Source organism: Podarcis erhardii, assembly GCF_964252035.2.
Source record: "Podarcis erhardii genome assembly, chromosome: 9".
NCBI lineage: Eukaryota > Metazoa > Chordata > Lepidosauria > Squamata > Lacertidae > Podarcis > Podarcis erhardii.
The window spans coordinates 23,263,423-23,287,453 of NC_138512.1; the positions used below are offsets into that span (position 1 = coordinate 23,263,423).

At 38.2% G+C, this 24,031-nt stretch overlaps 1 protein-coding gene across 4 annotated transcripts in view; it reads right to left on the reverse strand.

Annotated features, from left to right (window-relative positions):
- Positions 1-8,566: 8,566 nt before the first annotated feature.
- The window catches only part of MICU3 (mitochondrial calcium uptake family member 3), a 40,241-nt gene continuing 24,776 nt past the window's right edge, over positions 8,567-24,031 (reverse strand). For 3 of the 4 annotated variants that reach the window (XM_081875852.1, XM_081875850.1, XM_081875853.1), the window contains exons 9-14: positions 20,409-20,504; positions 17,657-17,757; positions 15,518-15,689; positions 11,420-11,528; positions 10,547-10,704; positions 8,567-8,641 (exon numbers count right to left, since the gene is read on the reverse strand). In XM_081875852.1, coding sequence (XP_081731978.1) covers positions 8,573-8,641; positions 10,547-10,704; positions 11,420-11,528; positions 15,518-15,689; positions 17,657-17,757; positions 20,409-20,504 — 705 coding nt within the window. In that variant the 3' untranslated portion in view covers positions 8,567-8,572. The remainder of the gene's footprint in view (positions 8,642-10,546; positions 10,705-11,419; positions 11,529-15,517; positions 15,690-17,656; positions 17,758-20,408; positions 20,505-24,031) is intronic. The other variant, XM_081875851.1, reaches the window with a different exon arrangement.

Consider the following 24,031-nt stretch of genomic DNA (forward strand, 5'->3'; position numbering starts at 1 on the left):
GCTTTTGAATTATGGTGCTGGAAGAGACTCTTGAGAGTCCCATGGACTGCAAGAAGATCAAACGTATCCATTCTTAAGGAAATCAGCCCTGAGTGCTCACTGGAAGGACAGATCGTGGAGTTGAGGCTCCAATACTTTGGCCACCTCATGAGAAGAGAAGACTCCCTGGAAAAGATCCCAACGTTGGGAAAGATGGAGGGCACAAGGAGAAGGGGACGACAGAGGATGAGATGGTTGGACAGTGTTCTCGAAGCTACAAACATGAGCCTGACCAAACTGCGGGAGGCAGTGGAAGACAGGAGTGCCTGGCGTGCTCTGGTCCATGGGGTCACGAAGAGTCGGACACGACTAAACGACTAAACAACAACAAACTTAAATAGCAAATTATTATGGCAATATCCACTAGCTTTTTATTGGTATTTCTCCTGCTTGAAACTGGTAGTAAAGTTTCATCCAGTTATGGAGATGTTATGTTCAAATACAATCTCATTCACAGGAGCCAACTTTGCCCCCCAATAAAATATTTGAGGGGTCTCCCCCCCCCCAGTTGTTGGGCATTGCCACTCAAATGGTGTCAGTGCACCGTGTCATGTGATTGATTATGCAGGGCAGATCTTACTTGCCCCCCATATTTTATTCAAGTTGGCACCCTGGTCTTACCTGTGCGGAACTCTATGGCCCTCCAGATATTAGGACTCCAATTCCCATCAGCCCCAGCCAGGATAGTCATTGGAACAGCTGTATTTATTCAATACATAGGAACATATGAACAATTATATTCCTGAGGCTACTAATTTATTATATACATAAAGCCACTGTATGGGTCGCCATGGCTGCAGTGTAAATTTTTGGGATTACATATATTGGAACAAAATACATAAAAATATGTGATAATAGATTTCCTGTCAATCTCTCAGACAGGTCAGAGTGCTGTTCTTTGGCCTATTAACCATGAAAATGATACACATACCCCAAAGTCCATCTACCCTCCTATGTTTTGCTTAAGCCATAGAATCATAGAGTTGGAAGGGGTCCTGAGGGTCATCTAGTCCAACCTACTGCAATGCAAGAATCCTGCTTGGGTGGGCTCAAACCACCAACTCTCTGGTTAACAGCCAGATGTGCTGCTCCATTGTACCACAGTGTTGCCTGTAATAATGCATTCAAAGATGCCCTCTTGACACTCTATGCACTAAATCTGTACAAAGAAGGGGCACCATTCTAAGTAATACAGCCTTGTGTTTTATGCTTAAAACAATGAGAAAAAACAAAAATGCTTCTCATTACTGTTTATACAAATTACTGTTTTAAAAGAAGATAATTGTTGTTGTGGGTGTGTTTGTGCTACCCAGCTTTTATTACCCTGCAGGATTATTTTTGTTGGCCCTAAAACATTTATGATTTAATCATTTGTCGTAAGTCATGATTCATAGAGGCACACTGCTTTCCTAGCATTTGGCTCTTGATTTTAGAAAAGTGATTCAAATAATTCTTGTGAAAATAAATGGACTGGGTCCAAACTATTTCAGCTAAGAGCAACCCCACATATATCCATCTCCCCAATGTAAATAATGTCCTGTGTGTAGAACAATAGTGCACTAGGAAGGAGAAGGAAAAGCAGGAACCCTTCTGCCTGATGAGTGCTCACTTTCATGTGCATGCTGCCCCCTCCCCCCGTATTCTGAAGTTGTATAGGCCAGGGAAGACTGTACCTAGTGATTTCCTAATGTGTTTTTTGGTGTCGCGGTGAGTGTCTTAGCAGAGCAGGAATGGGCTCATAATCTGTCAGTTCTTCATGCCAAGCAATTTCTCTGCCTAATGGTCAGTTCCTTGGCATACAAGAAAAATCTTGCGGATGAGTGTATATGCCAAATGTTTACTTACTAGTGCAGCTGCTCAGCTCTGTCTCCTTTAAATGCAGAACTCCCTAGCAGTGCACCTCATTGCTATTTCTTCCTGGAAAAGAGCAAGCAAGCAATCAAAGCACAGCCGAGTAAGCAGGCAGTGCAACACTGACTCAAAGGAGCCATCCATCCAGTGATAGTCTATACTAGTGGCTCCCAACTGGTGCTCTGTGGACTCCAGGGAGTCCATGTAACGCACCCAGCGGGTCCATGGCACATATCCATCAACTGTCCAGGACATCCCTTTTTTGGGGGACAACCAAATACATGATGCCCAACCACCCCCAGCCTTGCACCAACCACTTCCCAGCTGCCCACTGACTGGCAGACACTACTGCCTATGCTGCAGTTCCTGCAGCTCCATGAGTCTGAGATCATCCTCCATGGAGAGACCCAGCTGCTTGCCAATGAGGTTGCGGGTGATCCTGGTTCCTCAGTGCCTGAAGTCCAGGCATCTCATGGTGGGGAAGGGCAGGAGCCTGGTGTCTGGATTGTGGCCCCTGGATCTGGGGAAGCGCTGCTCAGCTCAGTCATCTTTGGTCAGATGGAGGCTACCATATTTTCTGCTGCAGCTGTGGCCCCTTCTGCAGTGGCCTTGAGGCCACCTGGGGAAGGTGAGCGTTTGGGTCACTCCCACGAGGGACCTTTCACTCTGGCACTTACTCTGGCCTTGCATTCGTGACAGCTGAGGTCAAAATCAAGATATATAATTATATGTGGAAATGACAGTTCTATGCTGTGGTTGCATAGTATTGCAGACATTTATCCTTCTCTGCAGCAGCAGGTTACTACCATATAAATGGATATGGGTCTGTGTTAAATTTAAATACAGCTCTATACTGTATATACATTGATATTGTAGTTGCCTACCATAAAAGAGAAGCTTAGGAGATAGACTTAAAAGAGAAAAATAGGAAAGAGACTTATTTTTTTTTAAATAATGATCTATCATTTTGTCCTTGTGTTACTGCTGCAAATTATATTTGAATAGGTTATTTTATCTGCCAATGAAATCTGAAGTATGTGAGTTTTGAATGTTGAATGGTGGCATATAAGTGCCTTATATGTTAAAGAATAGCCAAATCAAATGAGGGGATTAATGTCAACAGAATGTTGAAAAATAGGAAACTGGTATTTACTTGCCTCTTTTACGGGATATGTGTATATAGTTCCCTGCCTATTTTTTATTACCCAGTAAAATTATTTCTAACTCATACTGACTCTAATACACAGTTCAATAAGTGATGAGTCACCATTAATAAAAAATATATACAGGAACTACTTTATTACTAGAATTTGGTAAGCCTTTTAAGGAATGTAGTAAGACCAGGATTCTTGTACAATATACTGTGCTGGTAAAGATGGGGACACAGAAGATGCATCTTGTTCAAAGGTAAGCTAGAGCAGCTTCAGGGGGATGACTATCACATTAGGATCACAATGCATTTTATGCAACCAGAGAGATTCCGGGACTAGTTTCAGAAGGCAAACACAAAAATTTGGCCTGGCACACCTATTTCAACCACGGAAAAAGCAATGTCCAAAGGCATCTTTACCCAATCCCACTGATGCATTCAAGCCCACAGGAGGGGGTCTGGTGAAAACAGCATCTTAGGAGACATGTAACTTTGGCAGGACTGATACAAGGAAACAGAACAAAATAAGTAACTCTGCTGGAACTACAAAATTTGTGCACTTGTTTAGAATATTTATTGAGGTTAGGCTGTAATGGAAAAAACTCCACAGTAGTCTGGCTTGTACACATTTTAAAGGGAGAGACAGAGAAAGGAAGGATTCTAGTAGAAGCATTTAATGCATTAATCTTGCATGTAGTTTAATCCCTGTAACAGTGATGTAAAATTATACATTTTGGAAAGATAAAAGCCAGAATTTCTATACTATGGCCTTGGATGTGGAAAGCATACATTTGTTTAGTTTCCAAACTTCATTAAATATTCTTTTTCTATGTTCTTCCTGCAAATTGCTCCTTAAATCTGTCTGTGTTGACTCTGTTTTTCTGTCTTCTGTTTAATTCATACTTTTTGTAAATGCAGCACTAAACTGTTTCAAATTATGGGTGTGATCCAGCACACATTTATGTATTCTATATTCCCATTGATTTTAATTAACTGGATACAAAGTTCATGAGTGAAATATCTATTTTACTGAAATTCTTAACTTACTCCCATTGACCTTAACGAAGCCAAAGTACCACCATGTAACGGTAGAAAATTAGGGCTGTGTCCTACATTTATCTTGCCCAGGATTCTCTATGCACAATGGTGTAAATACACCTCTCCTTTTGCCCCACCTTGCTAGGTATATAAAATCATTTGTGATCCAGCAATCCCTCAAAACCGAGCAGCAGGCTGTATGATTATTGTGCACAAGCCTCTGAACTGTGTATCTGCACCTAACATCACATAAGTGAAGAAATGATGCCTAGTCTTCTATCATGTGTAGAGGTTCTGCCAAGGGAGTCTGTGAACTAGTCAGCAGAGCACATATGATAAGAAAATTGCACTGTATCCATTCATTATCTTCTAAAAAAAACCCTACTACTAGAGAACATTTATTTTAAAAAGCAGTCTTGAAAGCTGCAGCTTACTGCTTGCAGTTTTCACATGATTTCTTACTTAGTGACCTTTTAATTGACATATCAATATAAAATCATGGCACTTTATCATTATAAGATTCTGTGACAGGCCATGACTAAACATTAATGCAGGCATTCCATTTATTTTGCAACTACCAAAACTGGAAGCAAACTAACACAAAATTTAAGGTCTGTTTTAGTGTTGCATGCTAACTCCAGAAGACAATGTATCTGTCTACTAAGTCATGCACTACATGACTAAAGTATTTTCAGCTAACTAAAGAAAGTGCGAAGAAAACACTTGGGCTTGGAACCAAGGGTGCCCAAGTGCAAGCAGAAGTTGCTTTTGCTCATGCAAGGAGATGTTCCTGATTTCCAAGGATTCCTCTTTCCAGTAGCAGCCCCCTGAAGTTCCAGAGAGTCTCTGACTATCAGGAGCTGCTTCTGTAGGGAAATGGGTCTATAATGAGGAAGAGCCATTTTGCAAGTGGAATTATGTTCTGTTGTCAGGATCCAAGGATTGTGTATTAAGATAGCACAGAATAAGTAGGCTAGGAAACACATTTCCTTTTGCAGTGCTATCCATAATTATATAATCTGAAGTCAGCACATTCTGATTAACCTATTGAGTAAAGCATAAAACAATAAAACTACTATCCTTGAACTAGTTGAAATTTGATTTAGTCCAACAGAATGTAATGAGAAACACCAGGATTAAAACTGAAATACTCCAATTTAAGTGGCTTGTGTACCACTGTGCCATAATGTTTCCATGTTTAAACTATTTCAACTTTCACATTAATCTATACTATAAGAGCTTGTTTAGCATAATGTTTCAGAGAGAGTGGTCTAAATGCAGCTTTATAGCTTTGAGCTACAAAATTTTCTTCTGCTTCGGAATAAATCTCATTTTACATTTCCTATTTGCTTTCCACATGTTCCTATTATAAAATCATATGAAAACATTTTTTTCCTCCATAGCCACAATTATAGGCACATTTAACAGCCTAACAAACATATTAAGAAAATGGAATGGCATGTGAAAACAAAATAAATACAACAGATGTTTTTTAAAAATACATTCCTAAAACAATTCACATTTTGTTATTATATTTAAAGTGGAACAATCCCCTCCAACTCAGGGCACTAGATGTATTTGTCCTACCTGGAGAAGGAGAAGGGTGCTATACGTGCAGTTTCTGTTACTGATCCAACACTTGGGGCTCTGCATGTGGAGCTGCTGCAGAAATAACTCAGCTGTTTTTAGGACTAGATCGTGTCCTTTCATGCTAAACAGCTGATCAGCAGGATTTTAATTTCTTTGAAAGGGCTCCACAAGATCAGGAATGGTTGCCCCATGCATACTTTTTTAAAAGAAATGATTTACACTTCCCCCCATTAGGATGGATCCAAAGCAACTCACAAAGATAAAAACAGATAATGTTAAATCATAATATTGTTGTATTGGGTTTGGTTGTAAGTGTTCTGTAAATATAACCCATTTTAAAACTGCAATCCTGTGCACACTTACCTGGGAGTAAGTCCTACTGACTTATTTCTCAGTACATGTTTAAGTCTTCTCTGCAGATGACTAATTAGAAAATAAAATCTAATAGTTAAATAAAATCCTTACGAAGATTCACTTGAATCCCTGTAAGAAGAAATATTCAGAGGATGACTCTCACTCCACAGACACTCACACCTAATGAAGTGAATGAAAATTATACAGCAGGGCACTTTAGGGATCGCAGTCCAAGATGATAAGATATAGCTACAGCTGGAAGATGTTTGGCTTAAATACCAACTTCATGATTTCTGCATTCAGTTTGCAAGGCATGCCCAAAAAGAAAAAGAAAAACCATCAGCGGTGAACAAAAGTGGAAGTGTCTTGTCATCCATCACTGCATATCTCTATTCCGAAATTGCTTCCAACGCTGCCTAATGTGTTTGCTTGTTACAGTCGTCACACAAACATAGTAGTCCTTCAACCCATATTTCGTTTTTTTCTGTTAATGAAAACAAACATAATTACAGCTACATTAAAGGAGGTCTGTATATAAAATACAAAACAAAACAATAAACTCTAAATAGCTTACAAGAAGCTAGGTGTTTTGGCTATGTCCCTTACCATGCAACATTAAAACAAAACTAAGAAAACCTGGCAGTGCCTCTGTTAACAGCTAAGGTAAAGGACAATATATTTGTTTAACCCTATTCTAAATTTAATCTGTTTTATAAAAATAGGATTTTTTAAAAAGTCCTGATACTTTAATTTTTTTAAAAAATAAATGTTTAAATATTAACACACAAAGCAGAAAATAAAATTCTTAATTCTTGTAGAATTAATGTAGGTTTGAGCCAGATAAAGTGTAGATTCTTGAGCAAAAACTCTAAATCTCTAACCATTGAAAAATGCAGGCTTGAAGCTAGCCACTTGACCATGGGAAATAAAAATCATTCATAAGCAAATAGCTTGCAAGAGAAGAGTGCTGAATCTGCTGTGTGACTTGTGAGCAGGCAGCATTTTAATTACACATATCCTCCATTACCTGGTTCCATTACACTTAGCCAAGGCAAAGAAAACTATACTTCTTGTGTGAATTCTATTTTACAGAATTTGTGAACAAGCATGAATATAGCAATCTGTGACCCTGCACAACAATTATGCATGTCCTATAAATAAAATGAAGGACAATCTCAGAAGCATTATGGTGTTCAGGATGGCAACCCATTAAATCCTCTTACATACTGGACATGAAGGTTATATTAATTAACAACATACATATTCTTTGGGAAAATCAAAATACTAAAATTTCCATGTAATTTGAAGTGTATGATGAACACTTAAACATTTCCAGAATAAAACATCACATCTCTTTTGTGCATAAGGAGCAACAACAGAACACAAGAATCCTGCTGGTTCAGACTAACCTCTATCTATTCTAGCATTCCAGCCACACTGGACAACCAGAGGAAGTCCACAGGAAGCTCATAAGCAAGACATGAGAACAAAAGCTCTCTCCTTTGTGCTCCTCAGCAACTGGTATTTAGAGGCATACTGCCACTAGAATATATGGATATCATGAAGTCACTGGCATTCTCCATGAATGAGTTGATCACCTTTTAAAGCTGTCCAATTTGGTCGCAGTGAATGGCATACTTTAACTATGTAGTATGTGCAGAAGTACTTCTTTTTGGTCTGCCTGATACCTCCAACCATTCAGCATAATTGGATGAGCCAGTGTTCTTGTATTATGGGAGAAGGAGAAAAAATTCTATTGATTTTCTCCATACCATACGTCCCTGGTTCTGCACAGGGCAGATGCTCCAGGCCCCTAATCATTTTAGTTGCTCTTTCCTGGAAAATGTTCAAGGAGCTGGAGCAACTCCCTTTATAGAAAAACAAAATGTTTTCTAAATGGGGGAACAGGGCAGAATGATCCTGAAATATCTAACGGTTGCTTATACATTTTTTACTATCAAATGTATGACATGTGTTTATATGAGGTATAGGTCTCACTGTGCTGTTGTGGGAAACACTGTCTTGGAGCTTAACACGGCTCCATATATGCCAGAGATCACCAATGTGGTGCTCGTGGGCACACATACTCCCATAGAGGCCTTCCCTGGCACCCCCCCCCCCACTCTGCATGCTGAAAGAAGGAGTTTGTGGTAGCCAACAGCATAGGTTGCAGTGCCTGTTTGGTATGGTGCCCACAACAATTTCTCCAATTTTCAAATGTGCCCATGGACCCAGAAAGGTTGGCAACTCCTGATATATGCTAACAAAAATAGGCAATACAGGAGTCCTGGGTCACAATCCTCCAGATTCAAGCCAAAAGACTTGGACACAGATTTTCCTAGAACAAACAAGTTTATGCACAAGTTCCCTGAGGAAAATGGAGAAGAAATTGAAATTTTGATTCTGAATGAACTGAACAAAATTATACAGAGTTCACTTTCTGATCAGTTATTTTGATTCTCAGTTGTCAAATGAAAGCTCAGCTAAGTACAGTGATAAATCTTTAACCAACAGTTTTAGAAACACAGTGCATCATAGACATACCATAGTTTATCTGCTATTGAGTTCCTTCTTCACACAGGATTTGAAAGTGGTGTATTTTTGCAGGGTTTTGTAGCCCTGAGAAGAAGACAAAGAAGTGTGCATGTGCAAGCATCATGTGAAGGCAGCCAAAGGTGAGCATTAGGAGAAGATTGCATGAAAATAATAAAGGAATTGTACTTGTTAGTCATAGTGTAGAAAACTCAGCAAAAATAATTTTAGGCTAAAATATTCATGCACCTGTGATACAACTATGTATGATACCACAATTTGGCATAACTATTAATTTCAAAGATGCTACAATAGAGAGTGTTTTTCTTAAAGTTCTTGGTAAAGAAGAGAAAAAATGCATGTTTTAAGCAAAGATCTTGAATCTACATCTTAAATAAGATATTATGGAAACAGCCCCCATACTCTACTTTCATACAGCTTGTGTGAAATTACAAACATCACTACAAATTTTGGCAATACAGTCACTGTCCACAAGGTGGCAGTTAAACATATCAGATCTCAGAGCAGAAATCTGTAAAGTTCAGGTTAGAAAACAATTATAAAATCCCTTAATACATTTGCAAAGGAGACATAATATTCAGAATTATGAACAGTGTATATAGGGAATGCTAAAAGAAGATTGGCTAACAACACATTTTAACCCAACACTAATAACAAGGACAATCAGCAACTCCACACTACCGTGGCACTTTTAAAAAACAACATTCAGAGCACAAGCAATGAAATAAATTTTGTCACCACATTTTGAAGGCAAGGTATTACATAGTTGGCTTGCCAGTTCAAACTACTAGAGAAGGTGTATAAATTCATTCTTCCTTCTTTAAAGGCCTCATAGATCAGATATGATGTAAGAAATCAAAACTGGGGTTGTATGAGTATTTCAGCCCACTTGCTTTAATCCTGATTTTGAGTCGCCCTTTGAGCTTGGCAGAGCACAAAATAGTTAGCACCCCACTTCATATGTTCCCCACGCTTCCCTGGCAGTTCCCATGTCCTAATGGGGAAAACACACACCCATACATTGGAGAAGGGCATTCCAGTTGGCTGAGGATCATGATAAATGCCACTGAGGCGAAGCGCTGCTGTGTTCCATGCCCTCTGCCACCTGGTATTCCCTCTTCAAGACATTTTTTCGTTAGAGAAGGGAGCTTTTTCAACTGTTTGAATAGTCCAGCCCAATCAATTATGGGCTGAGCAAGTAGGTAGCGGCTCATTCCTATTTATAATCATTAACCTAAAATATTTATATTGTACATGTATAAATAAATGCAATCTGATTACTGCATTTTTGATAGAAGACTAAGCCTAATTTAAAATGTGAAATTAAATGCATAATTACACAACAGTATTTACATAATTACTTAAAAATACTTTGTGACAAAATTCATTTCTGCTGATTACTATTTAGTTAATTTATTGTCTCTAGGGGGCAGTCAGGAGTACAGATTAAACTTCTAAACTTCTAAAACTACAGGCTATCAAAAGCTTTTAGACATCTATTTCCCAGTCTATAAATTGCAATGACGAGACTGAACCTTCTAGATGATTAACTGGGGACCTACTTGATCAACAGCAAGCTGGATCAGAATGTGTCTGTAGACTTGGCTATAGAAAAAACAAACAAATCCCAGTTCTGTAAATTAAGGGTTAGTAAACTAAACATATATGGAGGTAGTTTTAACTTCAATAATAACCATAGATTAATCATGAGTTTCATTTCAAAGTCAGACTAATGTTACTGTTTATCGCAACATACACTATGAATTTTGGCACATCCTTAAATAATAATAAAATACACATCTATGTGATGAAGTTCTTGAAACCCTTTCAAGTTGAAGAGTAGAACAGATATCTATGAAAAAAATGGCTATATTTCAAATAGTTTTGGAAACAGCAAAAATGTTATAGTTTATGGACTGCTTATATCTCATTCATAAGTTTTCGTGATTAAGAGATAATCCATGTTCTTACCTTGAACCCTCGTTGCAATCGGTCTTTCATAATACCAATAAATTCTTTGTAGCTCAGCTGATCATCTTTGTCTACATCAAAGATCTTGAAGACAGTGCTCACTAAATGCATTGAAAGCTTCAAACCTGTAGCTACATATACTGCACGCTTGAATTCATCTACGGAAACAAGGAAATTTAGCAGCCAGCCAAAATCATCATGCAACACAGTGATTACCATTACTTATTATTGAAAAAAACTCATTCTCCATCATATATATATATATATATATATATATATATATATATATATATTTGTCAAGAGTACTGTGTTCTACGTGGCCCTTTATTATAGCTTAGTTGCACAGCTGATCTCTTGAAAAAAAGCAATTGCTAATGAAATGATAACTGTGGAGTACAGAAAACATCTAATATACATGTATATTTTCATTCGTGTGATTTGAGGTGCTTTGCTGGAGGCTTATAGTGTCTTGTATTATTTGAATTTATTCACAAATATACAGTTTGACCATAGGTGGAAGCATGCAGCTTAACTCCTGTGGAGCTGCTGCTTTACTGCTACTGTGGCTTTACAAGCATATACCTATATAAAAAAAGTATATAAATGGTTCATAGATGAGTCTTCCCTACCACACATCCATATATTTATTAAATGACAAGAAAACTCTTAGATACACAGAGGCATTTTATGTCTCGTAGGATTCAAACATGGATAACTGCCATGCAGTACATACATACATATTTAAAGGATTTTGGAGAGGTCGAACAGGCAGAAAAAGCACAATACTTGATGCTCACACAAATATGAAACAAAACAGATTTCTTTTCTTTTAATATTAAAAAAGTATTAACTATTGACATTAAATATTTTTACCTTTTCCTATGGAACGGTTTGCAAAATTATACATCTGCATTGCAATTGCAAAGTCTTCTAGATTATTCAAAAACTGGAAAAATGATCTGAATTCATCAAATGTAATGCCCTATGAATAAAGGAATACTGATATTAGTACTATAGAAGCACCAGCAGCATCAGCATCATTCTTTAATTGTTTGGCAGCAGTTTTGCAGCTGATAAGTCAGCATACAATGGAGACAGTTCTATACCTCTCATAGCCCCCTTCCCTCACAAAGTTGCAATCCTGCTGCCACAAGCCAAATTGTACTAGCAGGGAAAGAATGCCTCTCTCAGGAGGAGTCAGGCCTCTCCCATGTGGCCAAATGGACAGAAGCTTTATTGGTAATACCTGTTCCCCACTTACTGGGGAGCACCACTTGTGGCATGGTGTGGTGATGGGAGGAGGGAGCAATTGGCTGTGGGAGCTTCCTGCACAGCTGGGAAGTGCTTTGTGTGCTTTCTAGTCAAGTGGGAAGTTGGGAGTTGAGTGTTGTTTTACTGTCAACAAGCCATGATCTGAAGCCATCTCTTATTGTTGGCTTACTCACTCTGGTTTATTTTGCCTATGGCTTGGCATTATGTATGAACCTAGTATCCTTCCTTAACCAAACTACTTAGAAGTTTTGTTACTATCATGTGGTATACACAATTTGTTTGTATGGAAATAAATAAAATAAAAACCATGGTTTGTTTGCCCACTCCATCCTGGAAACTCACTAAGCTACAAAGGGACATGGTAAGAGCAGCTGGAAACTAAATCAAATTTTGGAGAAACAAGTCATAGTTTGTTTGATCTGTAGACAACTGATGGTTAAATTTTAGTTTGATAAGCAATCCATGACTTTGATTTATGTGCATATGATACAGATATGTCCAGAATTCAAAACATGCAGTTAGGTTTCTTTGCTCTCTAATTCTTTCTCCCATTTTTCTAACACTGAATATTTGGTCTTTTTTTTAGGTGGGGGTGGGGGTACATGACCCATTTTATTCTTTAACAAGTATTTATATTTTTAATGCTTGTTTATACCACTATTATTGTAGCACATTCATGGTTTCTTTTTAGTACTGTGCTTTAAGTATATTTGTTGAGTGCCTTATCTGTGTCATGATACCGAAGCACTTTGGGTGTTTTTTCCCTCCTTTTAACTACCACTAACTGCTGAATGATGCTTACTTGCTCTTTTTTAAGCCCCTCAAACTAAAATGTCAAGAGTTGAAAAGTGTGATAATTTGAAAATAAGCTGAACTGTTTACAAATAGTTCTAAAACAGTTAAACCTGATCTTTCTGTAAACAAATAAAAGTGAATGATATCCAAAGCACTCCATGCTTGAAAGAGTCCCTGCAACAACATCAACCCTATTGGTTTGCACTGATGCATTTAGCTGCCACTATGTCTCTTTGTTGCTTAAATTTACTCCAGACAACACCTTTGTTTCCTAACAAACAGTTTAGCTAGGAAGGTTATTTGCTTTTGCAACTGCACAAGTTCTTTGAAATCCACTGTTTAGTCACTTCTAAGTACCACTCACTCCACATTGGCCTTCTACAAATGATCCTGTGTTAAGGAGACTGAAGAACTAGATTAAATGTGTTAAAAGAGCATATACCCTAAAGATGGCAAAACTGCACATGGGACTTTGTGGCATTCTATCACAATTAAATAATATGTCATTTAGGATAGATTATGTTGAACATCATCTTTTGCAAGTTAAAAAAACCAACAACCTAAACACACTCATTCAATATTATTTATGATGAATTCTACCCATCCCACTAAAAGGTGAGCTCTACAAAGGCCAAAGCTCTAACTCGTGACCCTTCCAAGTAAGAGTCAAAGTCCTGGTTAAACAGAAATGTTTTAGCTGAGACCCTATCTGCCTGCGTACTGCCTCGCCAGAGTGGTGCATGCTCTGGTTATCTCCCGCTTGGACTACTGCAATGCGCTCTACGTGGGGCTACCTTTGAAGGTGACCCAGAAACTACAACTAATCCAGAATGCAGCAGCCAGACTGGTGACAGGGAGCAGCCGCCGAGACCATATAACACCGGTCTTGAAAGACCTACATTGGCTCCCAGTACGTTTCCGAGCACAATTCAAAGTGTTGGTGCTGACCTTTAAAGCCCTAAACGGCCTCGGTCCAGTATACCTGAAGGAGCGTCTCCACCCCCATTGTTCTACCCAGACACTGAGGTCCAGCACCGAGGGCCTTCTGCCAGTTCCCTCACTGCAAGAAGCCAAGTTACAGGGAACCAGGCAGAGGGCCTTCTCGGTAGTGGCGCCCTCCCTGTGGAACGCCCTCCCACCAGATGTCAAAGAGAACAACAACTACCAGACTTTTAGAAGACATCTGAAGGCAGCCCTGTTTAGGGATGCTTTTAATGTTTGATGTATCATAGTATTTTAATATTCTTTTGGAAGCCGCCCAGAGTGGCTGGGGAGGCCCAGCCAGATGGGCGGGGTATAAATATTATTATTATTATTATTATTATTATTATTATTATTATTGCTTGGTGCCTAAAAGCAAACAATGATGTCCCCAGGTATATATCCTAGGGAGAGCATTCCAGAAATGGGGAGTCACTACTGAGAAGCCCCATGCTAAAATTGTTTTACCAAAGACAGCTATCTGGCTACTGAATTTTGCACTAGCAAAGGCAACACAATGCACACTGCATTGCCGCAATCTAACCTAGTACATCTGTAACCCGCTTCAACCACCCCTTTGTACTTTGTAGATGGGGCTGTTCTGGCTACATAAAGACTCACACTCAATAGTTTACTATTGGTAGAAACGAGTGGGGCACTTCAAAAGATGTTGTTTTTCTTTTCATGGTTCAGCTACTCCATCCCATTCCCCCGGTTTTCTGTCCCAGTGAGCCAGCATTCTGTGCCTATTACCATGATCAGTTCTCATTGGGTGTTTGTGCTTTTTTCTCATATTGGGACACGGTGGTCTCCAGTCCCAACTACATTAAAATCTTTGATTTCTCCACTGAATTCTATCAGAAGCTGTAACTTTCATCATTTGGGGACTTATCTACATACCCTCAAACATTAGTCCAATAAAATAGAGATGCTGACCCAGTCATTCTGGATGGCTTCCAACATTTTATATATAATAATAAAAAATAAAAAAATAAAGATTAAAAACTTCCCTATACTGGGGTGCCTTCAGATGTCTTCTCAAGGTTGTATAGTTTCTTATCTCATTGACTTGTGGGTTGCAAAACTGCACACTCTCCAACATTTTCCCAATAAAAATAGGGATGTTCCAAGGAAAAATAGGACATTCTGGGATCAAATCAGAAACCAGGATAGCTTCTGTAAATCCGGAACTGTCCCTGGGAAATAGGGACAGTTGGAGGATCTGTATCTATATGAAGCAGGAAATGGGTCTTCCTACCATTTTTATATCTCTGTGCATCTTGCTTTGTATTTATCTTTCAGTTACTCATTTCCATTCTCCTTCCCATCTGGTTTTCAGTTTCTTTCCCTCTCAGTCAGTCAGCATTCCCTGGGTACTGTGCATGCTTAATCCTCATTGGGCTGTTTTAAGGGTTTCCTCCTTAGGGTTCCCTTGAGACTGCCGATACCTCCCTCTTGTGTGTAGTTGTGGATGTATGGTCTACATGAGCAATGGCACTCAAATAACTGGACTACAAATAGAATAAAGAAGAATTCTGTTATAATTAGCCATTCTGAGATAGTATCAAAAGCCAGTGAAAGGTGTTGTGTAAAGTATTACTCCTTCCTGCCTATGTGACCAGGCACCATTCAGATGCAAAATGAACCCAGAATGTCCATGTCCAAAAAAATCACTGAAAATGAATGAAACCTAAGTGGTTAACAGGACCTGCCCATATTTCTCATTTTTCATTCTCCAAAACTATTTGGCCTATTCCAACCCACCCCTCCTTCCCACAAATCCCACTGCTCAACAGCAGGTATCACATTTCAGCACATGTAACTGGAAGTGATTGACATTTTCAGGTAACTGTGCTTTCAATCAGGCTATGATTTTGTGTATGAGTGTACGTGCAGATGTTTGGGTCTTTGCTGAAAGCTTACTTGCTCTTCTGGCATGCTGCAGCGTACGTTTTCCAGATAACTTGATGTATTTTCCACATTTGTATATCTTAAAAGTATATGAGCAAAGTCTTCCTCACTGATGGTAGTCATCCCATTAGAGTATGAAAGAAATTCAATTTCAAGAACTTCAGTTTGGAGATTATCCATAAACCTGAATTATAAGAGGTATTGATTTAATAATCTTATAACTCCATATGTAGAACCCCACCCCCTAATATTTCAAACATTCCAATTCATGCAAAATTAATAAACTTGCAATTTCAGTAACAGCTGATGGACTTCTTGGTTTGACCTAGTAAAGGAAATTTATCATTGGCAGATCATTTCTGCTCACACAAAAATATTGTGAAATATATAGAGGTGAAATTTGTGGGGCTAAAATGTGAAGCAATGACAATAGAAAGATATTTTAATGCCAAGGGCTGCAAGCTTCCAAAGTTACATGGTTTAGTATTGCACTCTATACATGTCTATTTAAAATGCAGTCCCATTATTTTAAAAAGGTTTTACTATTAGGTAAGTATATAGGATTGCAGCTTAACTCACATTGGTTTCAGTGTGTTTTAAGCTACCTAAATGTGCAAAGGGTTTGAGCCAAGGAAAATAAACACGATGCAACACTCATCAGAGCCAATCCACAGCTCTGCAAGTGCACATGGAGCTGCTGTGTGAACAGGGAGGACAGCTTCACATGGAGGACAACAAAGAAGCATTTACAGAGCTGTCCCTGTTACTAAAGCCAATAGTGAAGTCCTTTTACAAGAAGAATTTTCCCTATCAGACCTTAGAGCACATTGGAGTAATTATGGGGAAAGTAGAAGAAGCTCTAGACCAGTGTTTTTCAACCACTGTTCCACGGCGAGATGTTGCCTGGTGTGCCGTGGGAAAAATTGAAAAATTCGAAAGATTTAAAAATAAAGTATTTTATAATTTTTCATATTTCTGTTTACTTACTATTTCATAATAAAGTAATTATAAAATACTTTCTTTGTGTTTATTTGATTCCTATTCAAGAGAATTACTTTATATATAGTCAATATAGGCACAGAGTTAAATTTTTTAACATTTTCTAATGGTGGTGTGCCTCATGATTTTTTTCATGAAACAAGTGTGCCTTTGCCCAAAAAGGTTGAAAAACACTGCTCTAGACCAGTGTTTCCCAACCTTGGTTCTCCAGATGTTTTTGGACCACAATTCCCATCATCCCTGGCCGCTAGTCTTACTAGTTAGGGATGATGGGAGTTGTAGTTCAAAAACAGCTGGAGGCCCAAGGTTGGGAAACACTGCTCTAGACTACAACTCATGTAATTCCTGACTAATGGTCTTACTGGCTGGGGCTGATGGGAGTCGGAGCCCAACAACACCTGTGGGTGGGTGTGGGACAGGTTCTCACTACTGTACCACAGATTTCAATGTCAGAGAGGCAAAGAGATGTTGTTCCTTTTAAGTTTAGAAAGTTACATTATTTCTAAAAGGCACAGAAGTACATGTTTAGCTACAGACAGAAGCTGATTATCTGTGAAGGTGGCTTCTCACCTGTCATCTATGTATAAACTTTGTGATCAATTGCAAAGCTCTATAGAGATCCAGTAAAGATAATTGTCAACATGGAATTCAGTGCATAAACAAAGGCTCTAATGCAATGGAACTACTGGATCATTCAGACCAAAAAATACAAAATAGATATAAACCAAAAAATCAGGATTTACCAGTGGCTGCAGAACTGATTCATATTCACTACAGAAAATAAAATACATTGTATTTTCATATTTTGATCTTCTAAATGGGGTACTAATGTATTTCTAAGTATTACAGAATGCTATGCAGAACACTATAAAGGTAACAAAAAGCTGTTTTTAGTTGCCGGGAATCACAAGTGCTGCCTATAGACATCTGGTTAGTCACTTTGAAAATATGATGCTGGGCAAGATAGGCCTTTGGTGGCTCTTCTCAGTTCTAGGCTATGGAAGCCATAGACTCCAAAGTTTTTTTTTAAAAAAATCAGAAAGTACCTTCTAAAAATATTTAATACAGACAATATTATTAGCATGTATGATTTTTAATATGACATATACAAAAGGATTTGTACATATGAAAAGTATTAAAAGTAAGGCTCACCTATAAAAATCTTCAAAGTTAAGCTCAGCCTTTCCTTTCTTACCAAAAAAGTGTACCAGCAGTGTAGTATCAGATAGTAAACCAGTGATGTCATCTGCACGCTTAAAAACATATTAAGTATATTAATTGCTTAGTGTTGTAATAGCTTTAGTAACAAAAATAAAATCCACAGAATTTTATCAATGCACTTTGTTTTAAAAAGATTGCTTCAAGATTAAATGCATCCATGCATCAAATACATATTAAAACTATTTGCAAGATCAGTTAGTAACGTTAGTCAGGTCATACTTCCCCACACAATATTTTACATTACATTTTAGCCTACCAAACTTAAAAAGTGACATGGTATGATCAAATGTGTTAAATAAAACCAGGGACCTGAGTGAAATTAATCAGAATAGTGAAATAATACAGTGAAAATAAGTTGGCACATTTTAAAAATGATTATGATGATGGAAAGGCAACCATCATTGCAGATGTATTTCTCATCCATAGCTTTGTTAATGTCAAAAAAGTGAAGGGAATATTTTGGTGGAGAAAATAATAAGGCAGGCCTACCTCAGGAGCCTGTGGTTTTTTGTTTGTTTTGTTTTTTTGACAGTGATGTCATTTTTCTGCAAAAATCTGTCCATGCAAAAAATGTCAACGATTCTACTTCCTATGAGGAAAAACCTCAAGTGTGAACAGAGGAAGAGTGGAATTATAAGAAACTGTTCTTTAGTTAAGAATATATATTCACACATTGAGATATTTTTAACCCACAGCTTCTGAAATTGTAATCTAATAGGAGTAGCAGGTCCTCAATGAGACCTGACTAGCTGACTTTCAGATTCATATAGTACACAAACCAGATATATTTAAGCAGTATGAAGGATTGTGTATTTTCTTTTCTCTTTCTGGATAGCATTATTAACCGTTGCATCTATTTTTAATTGCTTATTTATCAAAATACTGCCCTTCTGAAAATGCAAGCTTGACCTACAGTACCAGCTCAAATAATCGGCTCCCAAAGGCCTTGCAGCAAGGCTTCACTTGATTCATTCAAATGACACTGACAGGTGACCATTATATCAATAGCTTCCAAAACCTCTGAGTACAGTTGGTCCTGAAATGGTGCAAATTCAATTTACAAGCACATGACAGATGCACCCCAGGACTTGTATTCTCCAGGTCATCCCAGATGACCAAGGCAATTGCTTTCAACTTAAAACTTAGTGGTTTTATAGGCATGTAAATGTGCATGTGTTTAAGTTTTGTGTCAGCAGAATGGTCTACAATCCGAGTACATGGTAAAACAATTACGTAACCTCTTTTCTATGGATTTTATATATTCATCATTATACTCAATACTCTACAAGTAAGCCACTTATATCTACATGAAAATAATCATATGAATGGATGAGAAAGAAAAAATGGTTATAAAAGGGCTTAACATGGAGAATAATTTGTTGTGTATGAACTATATCCTAGGGTGGATATACAAAGACCAGAAAATTCTTTATTCTAGGCAGAAGTACTCTATCAGGGTCTATGCACATACTGTCTGAAACCCTTTAATTCTAACTTCCCAAATAAAATGCTTTTCCTCTTCAATTCCCATAGCCTCAAGTCAGTGTTTATTAATGCATTCATTCCTTTCATTTAAAGAAGTCTAAATGTCTCCTCTTCCTCAAATGTCTTCCTTGTCAGTCTCACATAAATATGAAAATTGCCTTTTGTCTAGCTGGGAGGTCTGTAGATGCACCAAATGGGGCTTAAACCCATCAGCAAGTAAGACACAGAGGTAATGTCAGATGAATTTTCAACTTGCAGTGGGGATTCTGTGCCTTCAATAGTTATGTAGAAAAGGGAATCTTGGCAGGCACAACCCCTCATGCAACAGTACAAACAACTGCCCATGCCTAATCCCAATTTCATGTCTACTAAAATTAGCTGTGCCCAAATAATCATAAATGGAAGCTATTCCAATGGACAATGGTTGTTACCAGACAGAGCTGTTCCTTTAATCCACAGGTAGGCAACAAGCAGCTCCCAGTTTCATTTTATGTGGGCCCTCAATTTTTTATGATGCTGTCCCATTCCATCCTTACAGTGTTTTCTGCTTCCAGTTGGTTTCCTCTGTATTTTTCCTGGGTTTTTATAATTTCATCCCACTTTTGCTATGTAAGGAGCAGCATTCTAAGTTAGCTAATTTATAACACTTTTATTTCTGGCCCCACATACTACCAGCATATGTCTCTGACAGATTTACCCCAAGGGAATGTACCCTTCAATAGATAAAGGTCGCCCACTTATGCTTTTATGAAACATAAATGTTTATCATCAGATGGTTCAATAAATGGAAAGCACTGAACCTATCTATACCTTTCAAATGTAAAAGACTAGTTCTTAAGATAGGCATACTTATAACTGTGAAGTATCTTTTCAAAATACAATATAATGCAATAAAATAAAAAGATATCCAATATTCCGAGAATGAAATAAAACCAATTATTTCACTGTTAGTAAACATGAAATATGGCAGTTTAAAGTATGTGTCAAATGCATGTTTTTCTTATGCAACAAATATAACAAATGTAAATACCAAACAAAAACCACGGGGAAAACAAAAACAACAACTCCAAAGCAAGGAGGAGGGGTAATTAAAAAGTTTAAAATATTTAGAATATACACAATAAAATGGAATATGAAAAAGAAAAAGAAAAAGAAAAATGAAGAATAGCTCATGGACCATACAGAGGTTTTGTTATACCTCTGCAAGGTCCGAAAAAAGTGCCTGGCTTGTGCTACGTCTCAGAGTATCCCAATAGCTTCTTGGAACCAGGTCCTCTCCTTCTGTTTTTAGCACCTGCAAAATTTTCAAGATGCATAGGTTTGATGGGAAGGCGTAATAAAGTAATAAAAACCAAGAGCAGCTTATACACTTTTACATCTTTGCTAACTAATCTTCAAAAAAAGAAAGCTCTATGTGATCACCTTCTCCATTTTTCCCACACAAAGAAAAATACTGTATAACACATTGCTTATAATACATTGCCCTTTTCAAAGCAGCAGAGTCCCTGAGAACCACTTTCTTATTCATGATGATGCAATCTTATTAGGTTGATATTGCCAACTTAAAAAAAAATTATGATATAGCTTTGCACATGGGACCAAACATAGTTTTGTACACATTTTAAAAAAGAATGATTCTCATGTGATAAGTTTTTTTCTTCTTCATGTGTCACTAGAATCTTAGACTTTTTTCATTCTATTTTAGGGGGAAAATGTGGGTCCATTCCAGAAAAAGGATAGTCATGGTTCTCCATTGAAGTAAATGGGATTTCAGTCACGACTAATTTGTCTCACTGAACTCTTTCCTAATTGGAGCAAGTTTGTGAAGTACTACTCTTACTAGATTAAAAAGAAGTATGGGGAAGATCCCACCCAATTAAGAATTTTAAGTTCTATTTATTTCAATGGGAAATACTTAAGCACACGCTTAACTATCTCCTATTGAAATCAGAAGAATTTAGTGACATTTAATTTGGCTGGATTATGCTCGGAGTTTTGATCAGTAGCCAACATATATGAAAAGATAAAACGAACACCCTCTCTATATATTATATAAATATTTCTAGCTACTTTAGATATTTTTCTTCAGGCAAGAAAGCTATCTTTAATTATATGTGAAGAAATAATGTTCTCATGTTGGGTTTTCTGTAGTGACATGTCAGATGACACAGAGTGAAGCTTACAACGTGCATGTTTGTATACTATGTCATCCTTCCGAAAAGTACCAAAATTATCCAGCTGACATTCTGATCCATAAGTATAGTCAGAAATAAGTACCATCAATTTTAACTAAAATTCCAAACACTTGTGCTTAGAAAAGTAGTGCTGGGACTCCAAACTTGCCAGCAATATTGCATGAAGCTTTGTGCTGAAATCCTGGACACAGTTATGTTTTGAGAGGCTGAAGAGGATGGAGTGGGGTAGACAGAGACTTGAAACAAAAATCTAGGAGCATACCAGGTATTTCCAAGACAAGTCCAGTACTCAGCTCATAGATCCTTCATGAGACAACAGCAAGAGGTGGGTGGGTGGGTGGATGGGTGGGAGTCCATGTTTGCTGCTATCACAGCTGTCAGTCCTGATCATCTTTAAGTAGTTAATAAAAGGGTCTTTCTCTATACAAAATGATTTTGTGCTTGTGGTTTGGTTGGTTTCTAAAAAATGTTTCTTGTTATATTCAGGTGAGGGTATTGGCCATGGTGCTGTACTGCAGCATCTCTTTCTTCCTCCTTTCCTATGGTTCAAAATGCAGAGGACATGCAGTAGGAAAACCACGCCATTAAAGATTTGGTATCTTTTTTCTTTTTTTCAAGGGCCATCGTAGCTGTCATTTGAAAGCACTATAAATCGCAGCTCAGTCTTCCCCTGATGTGAATGGATGTGGCTTATACCTATAAATGCAGCATCCTTAAATGTTATAGTGACAAGATGGGGTAGCGTATCTAGAAAGGTGAGAAACACATACTATAAACAAGGAAGTGAAATAATTCACAGTAGGCAGAAGGATCAGGGCAGAAGGAAAGATTTTCCATCCTACACTTTGCCTGTGCTCACATTCCTTGCATGTCTCTGTGTTTGCTGTTGGGTCCCTTTGAGAGCTGTCTCCATGGAGATAGTTCTCAGCAGCTGCTGCAATACGAATATTTCAAGGTGGGAAATCCCTCACTTTAGCTGGGTTACTTCAGCAGCAGGTGTGTATCACCTCCATGGAGACAGCTGTCAGTGGGAGATACTGATGGATGACATTACTGTAAAATCCACCTTATTCTAGGATTTCCTGACTTGAGTAGGATTGCTCAGGTGACGGTGAAGATAGGTCTCACTGGAGATTGTCCTGCGAGTCCATGGAGGCAGCTCTTAGAAGCACACAGCACCAGGTGTTGACATCTACTTAAGCCTGATTTCCTGGTGACTATGGTTGCTCGATAGGCAACAGGTTCCTGTGACATCAGCGGTACTGATGGAATGAACTACAGGACACATTACAGTGGTGTAATCTGAACTTGCCAGTAAAAACTATCCTCTGTTGGGAAGTAGGGGCTCACCAGAACCCAAGAGCTGCTTGGTCATATAATCTATTTAACGTAATATTCTGTTTTCTTGTAGTGGTTCTGTCAGATTCCATAGCAAAATTCAGAAGTAGACACAGTGAAGCAGTTCAAGGTGACTTGTGATTATGCTGCTGATGTTTGTACCTAAGACCATTTACATTAAATATACAGGGTGATTCATAATGAAGTATAGAGTTTCCAGATGCTGTAAGACAGTAACAGGCGACAACACGGACCACAACTGCAAACCGTGAGGTAGATGTACTTATAAAGTTTCTGTTCTGCTACTGAGGGAAGTGACATAGGCGATAACGCACGTGTCATGTGACCAGTCGGGCAAAATGGCTGTGTGTACAGTGGAGAAGGCCTTTTTGTGTTCTTGAATTGAGCAAAACAGAATCTGTAACTGTTGCATTTTCTGAGATTCAGAAAAAAACCTCAGAGCAGAAAATGTATCTATGATTGGCATAAGTTTTTTTGAAACTACGGGCTGTTTGTGAAAACTTAGAAGTCCTGGATGACTGTGTATCGGAAGAAGTCGTCTATAGTGTTTGCACCGCCATTCAACAAAGCCTGGGAAAATCAACGTGTAGTGTGAGTCGCGTTTGGGCAGAAATGGATTACTGGTTTGATGTGTGTCATGTGACAAAGGGTGCACACATAGAACATCTGTGACTGTTTATAAAAAAAAATTAAACATTCCCCTACAATTCTGTTACAGGTAGCATAAGATATATTACATTCTTCTTTTTTTATAGTGCGTTGAAACTGTATACTTTATTATGAATCACCCTGTGGTGTAGTATATATGTAGGCAGCAGAAAGCAGAAATGGTTGGGAAGCCACGTCCAAACTGTTGCGTCCATCCCACACCTAATAATGAACGTCCTTGGCAGATACTAGCAGTTGTGCTATTCCTGACAGAGGGTGTCCTGAGGAAGAGTTATGTTGACTACAGAGGAAGGGGGTTATGCGTCCCTCAACTACAAAAGGATGATGAGCAGTTCCCTGGTGGCCTTTGGTTCAAGGGATAAGCAGATGCATGTAGCAGGCTGTCAAGGCATTTAATATGTGGGGGCGAATATCAGATCCTCTAAATTCTCATTCCTTCCACGTTGACTGATATCCTAGAGTTGGGTACAAGGGGAAGTGCTCTTAATGCTGACTCAATGCTCAGAGGCATCATTCATATGCTGAGATAGGAAAAACCATTTGTCACTGCACTCATACAACTTTTAGGTAATGCCAAAGTGGCAAATGAAGGTGTAAG